Consider the following 11,815-nt stretch of genomic DNA (forward strand, 5'->3'; position numbering starts at 1 on the left):
CTCTGTAGTTTCCATAGAGTTCTGGAGGTGATTGCTAGAGCGTCCATGCCACTCCCGGAAGTGACGTTGGCAGGCCCAGCCTGCCTCTGCTGGCCCTCTTTTGCCTGCCAACCAGCTGAGGTGTGACAGGTGGCACCCCGGTGGATTGGCGGGCTTTTGCCCGCCCCCACCAGGCAGTTGGCAAGCCTCACCTGAGTACAGGGACTGGACCCAAAGTTGTGGAACTAGGTTAAGGGGAAATTTAACCTTTCTCCAGTGCTGATTTTTTAATTTAAATCCATATTCGTGCCCTCCAGCGGTTGTTTGCCATGTGGCTCCCGCACGCAGCAAATAGCTTCTGTGTCAGGTGCTACTGGACTGGAATCTAGCTATTCTACTGCACAGCTATTCTACCGCAGACCAACACGGCTACCCTCTAAACCAGGGGTGTCAAATGCAATTGTTATGAGGGCCGGATATGACATAAATGTCACTTGGTCGGGCCGGGCCCTGCCTCGCCAACCCAAATCGAGAGTGGGGGCTGGTGTCTGCCTCAGCTGGCTCGCGGGCCGGATAGGAGCTCTCGAGAGGGTGGATCCGGCCCTCGGGCCTTACATTTGACCTGCCTGCTCTAAACTATCCTAAGCACAGAGTTGGCATCCTTCAGAACCCACTGACTTCAGTGGACTTAGAAGGGCGTAACTCTGCTTGCGAAGGTCATCTAGTCCAACCCCTTGCACAATGCAAGAAATTCACAACTGCCTCCCAATGACCCCCTACTCCATTCCCAAAAGTATTCTGCAGAGAAGAAGCTGACACTCAGAAGCAAAGGTTTGCCCCAGCTCATTCTAAAACATCCACTCCCTTCTAGCCATAAGCAGAGAAGTACTCAAAGACTTGGCTGCTATCTGGCAAACAAACAACTGATTCACAGGTATGATTGAATGATCTCCTTTGGATCTTTGAGAATTGGCAGGCAGCGCAGACGGGGCTCCCAGGAGTCCCAAGACGGCAGTTTGGACGAGACAGCGATTGCTTCTGGGCCCTGCGCGGACTTTTAAGTGCTCATCTGCTCAAGCGGAGGGAGGGAACCCCAGGCCATGTCTCCCAGATACGTTTTTCTCCTTGCAGATATACCAGACAGCTCCCGTATCTCACAAAACCGTTGCTGTGTCGCTGGCACTGAGGAAAATTGATCCCGCTGGCTGCGAATGATGGAAAGAGAGCCCTCTAAGCACCGTGGCTTTCTTATTTCTGGCCTGTGGCCTCTGACGTGATTGATCTGCCAGTTAGGGAGAGCGGCAGTGAACATCCCTGCCGCCATCATACCGGTTGGAACGGTTCCTCCTCGCAGCTCAATGCAGAGGAGGTGTCCGGAAGTAGCTTAGCAGACAAGGCCAGAGATGGTAGGCTGAATTTTGAAGTCGCCATGCCACCCTTTTTCTTGCTAACAGGCAGCAATTCAATCAGTTTAGCTTTCCTCCAGCAAGGAAGTAAAGCAAGTACAGAGAAGGGTTTTGATTTAAGAACTAAATCAAAAGAGTTTCCGTCTAGACATAATGAAGAATTTTCTAACAGCAATTCCTCGTTGGAAGGTTTCCTTGGGAGGTGGTAAGCTTCTTCCCTGGAGGTTTATAAGAAGAGGATTGATGGCCATCTGTCAGCAATGCTGATTCTATCACCTTAGGCAGATGATGAGAAGGCATCTTGGCCATCTTCTGGGCATGGAGTAGGGGTCACTGGGTGTGTGTGCGGGGGAGGTAGTTTGGAATTTCCTGCATTGTTCAGGGGTTGGACTAGATGACCCTGGTGGTCCCTTACAACTCTATGCTTCTATGATTCTATTCACTGAATTCCTGCCGCTAGAACAAGACTAGCAGTCTAATTGGAGAGGATGCTGTTAGGGTTGCCAACCTCCAGGTGGTGGCCGGAGATCGCCTGGGATAATGTCTGATCTCCAGGCAACAGAGAACAGTTCCCCTGGAGAAAATGGCTGCTTTGGGAGGTGGACTGTATGGCATTATACCCCATCAAAGTCCTTCCCCAGACCCCGCCCTCCTCAGGCTCCACTCCCAAAATCTCCAGGTTTTCCCCAGCCCGGAGATGGTAACCCTCGATGATATTGTTGCTGCAAGTTGTGAAGAGGAAGCCGACTTGAGCGCCCTTGTTGCGCTGGAAAAGCAGCAAACACATTATTTATTTTTAGTTTCAAATTTGTAGCCCTCCCTCCCCAGCAAGCCGGCTCAGGGCAGGTTTATTTATTTATTTAAAACATTATTTTTTTAAAAAAACAATAGTTACTTTGGAGGGCAGCATTAGGTACACTCCCGCTGTTTGGCTTAATTGCAAATCACTTAAAAAGAGTCCTCAGCTTTTAACAGATCTGATTAAATTTACATATTGCATAAAAGAAAAGGTACTTTTTCAAGGATTCGGGGGTGGGGGCGAGATGACAATTTCTGTTTAGCATTTGGTAATTGCTTCCCCCCCATCTTGAGTGCTCTTTGTTTAAAAGAAAGAGGCAATGCTTTTTATTATTTCCAACACACTCGTCGAAACAGACAAATGCATCCCACCCTCCCAGGACTGGAGGTTTGACACACTGATTTCCAAAATGACTGGAGCGGATAGTGTCGTGGTTCTGTTTTCGCAATCAGCCCGTGTTCTAGAGCAGCAATTTCAAACACGTCAGCCGGTTAACACTGGCAGAGGGAAGGGATGTGCCAGGCCGGTCCGTTGCCACGACTCCAGGAGCCGCAAGCGTCTTGATCCCCGGGGATCTGATAGAGCCGAGGGCCAAATTACACATGTGACATATTTGCCCCAAGAGATGAAAAGTAGCCTTGGGAGTCTGACAGCCCATTTCTGAAGGGGTGGTGGTGGAGCTCCTTTGGGGCCGGCATGACCCCGCACCAGCTTAGGTGCCAACTTCACAGAATAAAGTGGCACTTACGCCAGCGCGGGGGCAAATACGCCAGTGGGGCGTGGGGCATTCACGGAGCATTCCCAGGGGTGGAGCTGCCTTTAAACAGGTTCCACCGCCCTTCCCCCCCCAGGAATGCCCCTTGAGTGGCAGTGGGGCTGCGTGGCCTTTTTTGGTGGCGCAGCCTCGCTGATTACAATGGGGCCTTTCCCCCCTTTTTTCTTTATTTTTAAAAAGTTTTTTTTTTTGTATCCGTGGATCTACACCCCCCCTCCTTCAGGATTGCTCTCTGACTCCTGAATGGAAGGCCAGAAAGGAAGGGGAAGGCTACTTAACCTTTCCCTCTGGGGTTATTTTTTCAAAATTGGCCCCCAGCTCTATTTCTCCTTGCAGGATAAAAGTTACAAGGACCTTTATCCTTTCCCCGTGGAGAGAAAAGGAGTTTGGGAAGGGGAAAATGGCTCTCGGGGGTTAAGCACTTTATTCCACCTGCTCAAGACTGCACCCTTCTGTGGCTGCATTTTGTTTGTTCTTTAAGCGGGGGCGCCACTGAAATACAAACTGCCTCAGGTACAGGATACTGAGGACTTTTATGCAGGGATGTTTCCCCGCAGTCCCCCCCCCCCCGGCCGATTGCTTCGGGGCTTCTTTTTGATTATGCATGCCTTTCCCGACCATGAGAGGTCACCTCGCTCTCCATGCGCCTGTTGTCCACATTTTACAGACTCTGGATAAAACAGCACCTGGAAAACACAGGCAAAACCTACAGGGAGAGCGAGTCGACATCTGACGGGCAGAAAAGACGGGCCGAATAGATGCATAATCGAAAGGAAGCCCTGAAGTAGTCGGCGGGGTGACCGTGGGGAATAGGGCTGCCAGGCCCCTCTTTGCCATTGGCGGGAGGATTTTGGGGTGGAGTCTGAGGAGGGTGGGGTTTGGGGAGGGGAGGGACTTCAATGTCATAGAGTCCCATTGCCAAAGCAGCCATTTTCTCCAGGGGAACTGATCTCTATTGCCTGGAGATCAGTTGTAATAGCAGGAGATCTCCAGCTAGTACCTGGAGGTTGTTAACCCTTGCGGGGAAATGTCCCTGCATAAAAGGCCTGAGATGTCTTCCTTTGGGCTCTGTACTTCTTTCCTTAAAACAAAGGTATTTCTGGGCACACGATTTCACTCCTTAAGGGCTGTTTAGAATCATAGAGTTGGAAGGGATCACCAGGTCATCTAGTCCAACCCCCTGCACAATGCAGGAGATTCTCAACCACCTCCCCCCCCCACACACACACACACACACTCCCAGTGTGCAAAGCTGGTGACTTTCTGAATCCTGCTGAACCCGGGTGTTTTTATCAATATGCAGCCTGAGCCCTGATTTGAATGGCACAAGCTAATCAATTAAATCTTGTGCCCGGGCTGTTGTCAATCACGAGTAAATGGACTGAGATCTCTCTCTGCCTCTCTCTCTGCCTACAGCTAGCCTCTGTGAGCCTCTTGCAGCTGGGGCAAGATGTTGACAAGTTGAAAGTGAAGAACAAGGAGTCCATCTCACTGCTCATGCACTTGGTGAGTGTCCTCAAGGAGAGAAGCAGCTGGAACAGGCGTTTCCCCTCCAAAGTACTTAACGTTAACTGGGGTCACTTCACACCCATTGCAACGATTCCTACGGGGCGGGGAGGGGGGGAGAGGGAAGCACTTTGTCGTTTATGTCAAATTTGAGCCGAGGCAGGTCTGCGTACAGGAGCCGAGTCCTGTCATTTGCTCAGTTTGACCAGCAAAAGCCAGCGTGATGTAGTGGTTAAGAGCGGTGGTTTGGAGCAGTGGAGTCTGACCTGGAGGTTTGATTCCCCACTCCTCCACATGAGCGGCAAGGCTAATCTGGTGAGCCGGGTTGATTTCCCCACTCGTCTACACGAAGCCAGCTGCTAGTCACACTCTCTCAGCTCCACCTCCCTCACAGGGTGTCTGTTGTGGGGAGGGGAAGGGAAGGGGATTGTAAGCCGGTTTGAGTCTTCCTTAAGTGGTAGAGAAAGTCAGCATATAAAAACCAACTCTTCTTCTGCCCCACTGATTTCCGCCCCCCCACTGCACCTACTGTATTTTTGTTCTTTTGCCTTTTAAAACACAACAAGCTTGCCTGAAGCATGCGGGAGAAGTATGCATGGGTATGCCTGTCGTTTCAGTTAAAAAGCTAGCGTCTGCCCTGAGCTGACAGATGTGCTGTGAACTCGTCTTATATTGTCTGACTTTATCCCAGAGAGTCATGAAGATACATATTTATTTTTCCCCTCCTCCCCCGAATCTATTTTCTTGGGCTGCGGGGAATCATCAGAGTTGATAAATGCTGCAGTAGAAAAATCAGACGGTCCTCTGGGCTTCCGTCTTTTGCAGAGGAACTGCTCTCGTGATGAGACTTCGGATCGCAGCTACCAGACAGCCATCTAGGAGGCCAGCAGTGTATTGAAGCTTTGACATAAAATATCTTTGTCCTCCTCCTGGAGACAGAGCGCCCCATCTTTTCCAGTGCTCCCAGATCATCTCGAATTCTTAACCATTCCGACTTTTCGCAGACTTTTCTTCTTGGCCAGACATAACGCCTTACCCCCTCAACCAATTAACTGGCAGATTTTTGAAAACACCAACGAAAGGGTGGGGGGAAACAAATTAAACTCAACCAAAATGTTGAATCCAAGCCGAAAAGGTTGAGCTAAAAAACACTAAAATTACAAATTTATAACTTTTAATATGGTGCGCAGTAAAGTTAAAAACATAAGGCCTATATCATAGGCGAGTCATTCACAATCAATAAATACATGGAACTCATACACAGTTATGTGTATTTGGTCCTACTTTGATCATTGTACGACTTCACATCAACTGTGTATGAGTTCCATGTATTTATTGATTGTGAATGACTCGCCTATGATATAGGCCTTATGTTTTTAACGTTAAAAGTAAAGGTCCCCTGTGCAAGCACCGGGTCATTACTGACCCATGGGGTGATGCCACATCTCGACGTTTACTAGGCAGACTTTTGTTTACAGGGTGGTTTGCCAGTGCCTTCCCCAGTCATCTTCCCTTTACCCCCAGCAAGCTTGAGCGGGCTACCTGAAACCGACTTCCGGCAGGATCGAACTCAGGTCGTGAGCAGAGCTTGGACTACAGTACTGCAGCTTACCACTCTGCACCACAGGGTTCATGTTTTAACTTTACTGTGCACCATATTAAAATTTATGTATTTGTAATTTTCATGTTTTTTTAGCTCAACCTTTTTGGCTTAGTTTTTTGAAAACTCCAATCGAACAGAGAGTCTGCCCGTGTGGAAAGGCAAAGACAGAAACGTGTACCCATTTTTTAAATTCGGTTGTGATTTATATTCTTCTATAAGATCTTCTTTGATTACTCAATTGATTTCACACTTTCCTGCATGTTCTCACGACTACCACTTAATCTGTCTGCTGTCTGGTAATGATAAGCCTGTTACTCTATCCGTAGTTTACTCCTCAACAGCCGCTTTGAAGATACGCCAAAAGTAATAATCAAGTTATGCCTAAATGCTCATTTGCATACGGGTTGGCAGCCCTAGAAAATGGCTCACGTAGCTCAAGCCAGTGAGTCAAGCCACATGATTGGGGGTAAGGAGGTGGAAGGAGCTCCAGGAGTTTGGTGTGTGGGGAACGGGGAGGAGGCCCATGTTAATTCCACAAAGAAGAAGAAGAAAAGTTGGTTTTCATATGCGAACTTTCTCTACCACTTAAGGGAGACTCAAACCGGCTTACAATCACTTCCCCTTCCCCTCCCCAGTGGTTCTCCAGATCAGAGTCCACTGCTCCAAACCACCGCTCCTAACCAATACACCACGCTGGCTCTCAAAGGCCAGTTTTACTGCAGATGGACCATTCCTGGGGTGGTCTCCTCTTGGGGACCCAGCAGTGAAAGGAAATGTGAGATGGACTGTCAATCCAGACCCACACTATTGGGGTCACTGTCGTTCCCCAAACAGCTCCAAGATTACTCGCCTGCTTGCCTTTTGGCTTGGGCCTTCTGGCCAATGGGAAGAGCAACCTTAAAGACCGTGCGCATCAGGGCCAGAAGCAGTGCTGGTGATACATCTCCATTAAGAGCGCCCTTGGCAACGGGAGATGGTTATTGATTCTCCTGCTGATGGGAGGAGACGGCTGAGCCGGGGAGGGCCCGGATTTCCCCGTGTGGGATTGATATTCGCCAGGGCGAACGGCTGGTGTAGCAAAACAATTTAAATGCAAATATTTCATTCCGGAGCATGCGAGGGAGCCAGCATGGGTGCGCAGTTGCTTGCTACAATCGGAGGGGCACAGTGGTTTTGCAGACCCCATTTTGAGGCGCGACCTCCACGTGCACACCTTTTGAGTATTAGCCGCTGTTAATGGAAAGAGGCTGTTTACGGGACAGGGAGGGGCGATTGGCTTGCCCGGCTCCTGCTGATAGCTGAGGCAGGCCAGAAACAGAGGTGGCCACTAAGCTATTCTTGAGTCAAAAGTACCCACTAGCTGCATCTGCCCAAGCTGGGGAAGATGATCCCACAGACTGCTCTGGAGAACGGGAAATGCTGAAGTTGTAGGGTTCCCAACCATCAGGTACTGGCTGGAGATCTCCTGCTATTACAACTGATCTCCAGCCGCCAGAGATCAGTTCCCCTGGAGAAAAAGGCCGCTTTAGCAATTGGACTCTATGGCGTTGAAGTCCCTCCCCTCCCCAAACCCTGCCCTCCTCAGGCTCCGCCCCAAAAACCTCCCGCCGGTGGCGAAGAGGGACCTGGCAACCCTAATGCCTGCTGACAATGCCAGATACAGGCCGGGCGCACCCTTCTTCCAAGCCCCTGCTTAACACCTTTTTCTTCTTTTTAAAGTATTTTTAATTAAAAATTTAAACATTACAAAAACATGCACCTACACATACATACAGTCTAGACCTTCTTCCAAGGAAATCGGTAAATAATTATAAGTGAACCAGTAAATAATTAGAGATTGCTCGTTTAAATCATACAGTGGATTTATCTTTATGATAAACTATTCTAAATTACCGTATTTTTCATTCCATAAGACGCACTTTTTTCCTCCTCAAAAGTGAGGGGAAATGTCCGTGCGTCTTATGGAGCTAATGCCGGCTGGGCGCGTGCACGTCGGGACAGCGCGAGCCAGTGTTCCCCGCCCCGACGGCCAGCTGGGAGGGCACAGAGCGAGCCGGCGCATGCGCCCAGCCGGCTCTGTGCTCCCCGCCCGCCTCCCAGCTGGCCGTCGGGGCAGGGGACGCCGGCTTGCGCCATCCGGATGCGCACGTGCCCAGCCGGCTCTATGCGCCCCGCCAGCTGGAAGGCGGGTGGGGCACACAGAGCCGGCTGGGTTCGTGCGCGTCGGGACGGCGCGAGCTGGCGTTTTCCGCTCTGACGGCCAGTTGGGAAGCGGGCGGGGCTGCACAAAGCCGGCTGGGCTCGTGCGCCGGCTCGCTCTGTGCGGCCCCGCCCACCTCCCAGCTGGCTGTTGGGGCAGGGAACGCTGGCTCGCACCGTCCCGACGCACACGCGCCCAGCCGGCATTCGCTCCATAAGACAAGTTTTTAGAGGAGGAAAACAAGATTTGTTCTTGTTTCCCTCCTCTAAAAACTAGGTGCGTCTTATGGAAAGGTGCGAAAGGTCCTATGGAGCGAAAAATACGGTACATATATCATGTAAGCATCTTATTCTTTAACTGGACCGATCTTCTAATCAACCAGAACTTTAAATTCTAAAATTATAAACAGTATCTAGTATTGCTACGCTTAGTTATTGTACTTGTCATCCCTACTTTGGTTCTACTGTAAATTATTTCTTCATGTTTTACTGCCCTTAATGCCCCCTTCTGGGTCTCTTTCTCATAGCTCGTGGAGGAGTCGTCCTTCCTGACCACCGACATGCTGGAGACCTGCTTCCCTTACGTGCTGCTGCGTAACGCTTACCGCGAAGTCTCCCGGGCATCTGTCTTGAGCCGTCTGCCCGCACACTGAGCATCTTCCTCTTCACCTCTAAGGCTAAAAGGCAAGAGCCGTGCTCGTTTGTCCAGAGCACAAATGCAGAAAAAAAAAACCAACCCTTTGCAGGGGGGAATAAGTAGGATGGCGAGTAGTTACAATAAGGTTCCTTTTTTCCCCTCACTCCTCTTTGGGGTTTTCCCCTCCTCTTTGGCTTCCAAACTGGAGTTCTTTTCTCTGAAGCTTCCATGCAACTTTGTGCTGTAAATGCCTTGTGGTTAAGAGCGGTGGTTTGGAGCTGTGGAGTCTGATCTGGAGAACCGGGCTTGATTCCCCTCTCCTCCACATGTGCGGCGGAGGCTAATCTAGTGAACTGGATTGACCTTGGGCTAGTCACAACTCTCTCAGTCCCACCTACCTCACAGGGTGTCTGTTGTGGGGAGGGGAAGGGAAGGCAATTGTAAGCTGGTTTGAGTCTCCCTTAAGTGGTGGAGAAAGTCGGCATATAAAAACCAACTCTTCTTCTTCTTGTTTCCAAGCTTCCCCCCCTCCTTCATCAGTAAATTCTTCCCTAAAGCTGCTTTACTCTAATCCAAGGGTGTCGAACTCATTTGTCACGAGGGCCGGATATGACAAATGTCTCTTGGTCGGGCCAGGCCATGCCTCGCCAGCCCAGATCGGGAGTGTGGAGGGGTGGCTGGCTCTTGGGCTGGATAAGAGCTCTCAAGTGGCCGGATCCGGCCCCCAGGCCGTACGTTTGACACCCCTGCTCTAACTTATTTGGAAAGAATGCCATCTAAGCCCCATTTTGGCTTAACCCTTTAGTCCTCGCCCCATCAGAAATTAAGCCAAAATACACGTGGCTGCACATGTGTACCCTCTTCCCTTGTTATCCTTACTTATGTCTTTCCTCCCTGTCGTCTGTTTTCCTCACCGTCCAAATTGGGGCAGTGTGCCCCTTAGGACGAGGACCTGTCATTTTTTAACAGAGCAATATCCAACCGCAGTAGCACTAAATCAATAATAAAACAAATTGTGATAGTCACCAATCCTGTCCACTCTGATTCTTTCAGTGCTTATATGCGTTTCAGTTATTTTGTAAAATGATCTTATATCCACCAAGCTCTGCAAATTTAGCGGTAATGAAAACTGCGTTCTGAAGAGCCTGAGACTCTGTTGGATTAACTTCAGTCGGGACACCTGTCTGTAGGCAAGAAGAAACATTCGTTGTCGTCGGAAAATGTGCCTTGGTTCGAGTAGTTTACAAACAGGCCACCTGGTCTAATAAAAAGCGGAGGGAATTGTTCTTTCCGGTGACCTCGGCAGCAGCAGAGTTTAAGTGGCAATTTACCCATTGAAGAGGAAAACGGTCTGCAGGGCTTCGTTCTCTTGGGACTGTTCCCCGGTGGTAATTTTCTGTCGATCTTGGATGGGGTTTCAGTTACTTCCCATGGTACAGAAGTATTATCCAGGATAAATGGATTAATTTTCTTTTTACATGCAGCTGAAGAAGAGGCGCACTGAGCTCATTATCCTGAGTCCTGTTAAGATGTTTTGGTGCTCCTTTTTTGCCAGCGTGGTGTAGTGGTTGAGAGCAGTGGTTTGGAATGGTGGATCCTGATCTGGAGAACCGGGTTTGATTCCCCACTCCTCCACATGAGCGGCAGAGGCTAATCTGGTGAACTGGATTTGTTTCTCCACTCCTACACACGAAGCCAGCTGGGTGATCTTGGGCCAGTCACAGCTCTCTCAGCCCCACCTACCTCACAGGGTATCTGTTGTGGGGAGGGGAAGGGAAGGTGAGTCTCCCTTAAGTGGTAGAGAAAGTCGGCATATAAAACTAACTCTTCTTCTTAATTTGTATTGTGTAATTTTTGTGCCATCTCTTGCAATATGCGCATATGCTTTCTCTGGTATTTTCCCTTTTTGGCGTTGCAGTGGTGTGTGTACCCCAGACCTGCTCATCTCTGCTTATTTTTTGATGTAGACTAGAGGCCTTGAAGAAACTTTCTGTGTCCTTTGAAAAAGCATTTTGAGTAGTTTTATGAACAGCGCATTTGAAATAATAAAAAAGCATTATCTCATTTCTTCTGTCTTCCATCAGGACTGAGCTCCACTTTACATGTCCATGCATGTAATGAATCCCTCAGGGTGACCATAGGGAATGGAGGAGCCGTGTGCACATGCACAGACATGCACATTTAACCCTTCCCTTGCTTTTCCACTTCAACTCCCCCCTCCTCACGGCAGTAGCTCCCTGTTGGCATCGACTCTGCATAGAGTTGCGAGCTCTGGGTTGGAAAATATCTGGAGATTTTGGGGGTGGAGCCCGAGGAGACCAATTGCCAAAGCGGCCTTTTTCTCCGGGGGAACTGATCTCCGTCGGCTGGAGATCAGATGTCATAGCGGGGGATCTCCAGCCACCACCTGGAAGTTGGCAACCCTAACTCTGCACTACAAGATTCTTCAAACAGTGCTTTCCCTACTGCCAGTCCTGGAATCCCCAGCATTGCATACCTTGGACTTCATTCGGAGCAAGGAAGAGAGTTCCGGCCTCTTGAGCAGAAACCAGGCACAGCCTGGCTCCTTCTTCGGCTCTGCCAGTCAGAACTAGCCGAGCCTCCATGATAGAAAACAAATCCGCAAGCCTCCTTTGGAAGCCTCTGTCCATTTCTGGTCTCCTCATTTCCAAAAAGGATATTGTCATATGAGGAGAGGTGCAGACAATGGCAAAGGATAACTTTCCCTGTAAAGAGCCTTAAGTTATTTTATTTTTATTTTTTAAGTAATTTTTTATTTTCAAAACAACATAAAAGGCCCCACACAATGTACACATTTTACATACCTCTGACAAGACATTTATCAACTATTATTTGCAGCGATTCTGTGTAAAACTATGCCCTTGCTTATTTTAACAAAATATTTATAGAT

General features: G+C 49.3%; 1 protein-coding gene across 1 annotated transcript in view; it reads left to right on the plus strand.

Annotated features, from left to right (window-relative positions):
- Window positions 1-8,920, plus strand: part of NCKAP1L (NCK associated protein 1 like) — a 91,959-nt gene extending 83,039 nt beyond the window's left edge. Inside the window, exons 30-31 of the mRNA XM_056858405.1 lie at window positions 4,376-4,465; window positions 8,795-8,920. Of these exons, the coding sequence (XP_056714383.1) occupies window positions 4,376-4,465; window positions 8,795-8,920 (216 nt within the window). The remainder of the gene's footprint in view (window positions 1-4,375; window positions 4,466-8,794) is intronic.
- The last annotated feature ends 2,895 nt before the right edge of the window (window positions 8,921-11,815 follow it).

The sequence above is a fragment of the Euleptes europaea genome, chromosome 1, assembly GCF_029931775.1.
Source record: "Euleptes europaea isolate rEulEur1 chromosome 1, rEulEur1.hap1, whole genome shotgun sequence".
NCBI lineage: Eukaryota > Metazoa > Chordata > Lepidosauria > Squamata > Sphaerodactylidae > Euleptes > Euleptes europaea.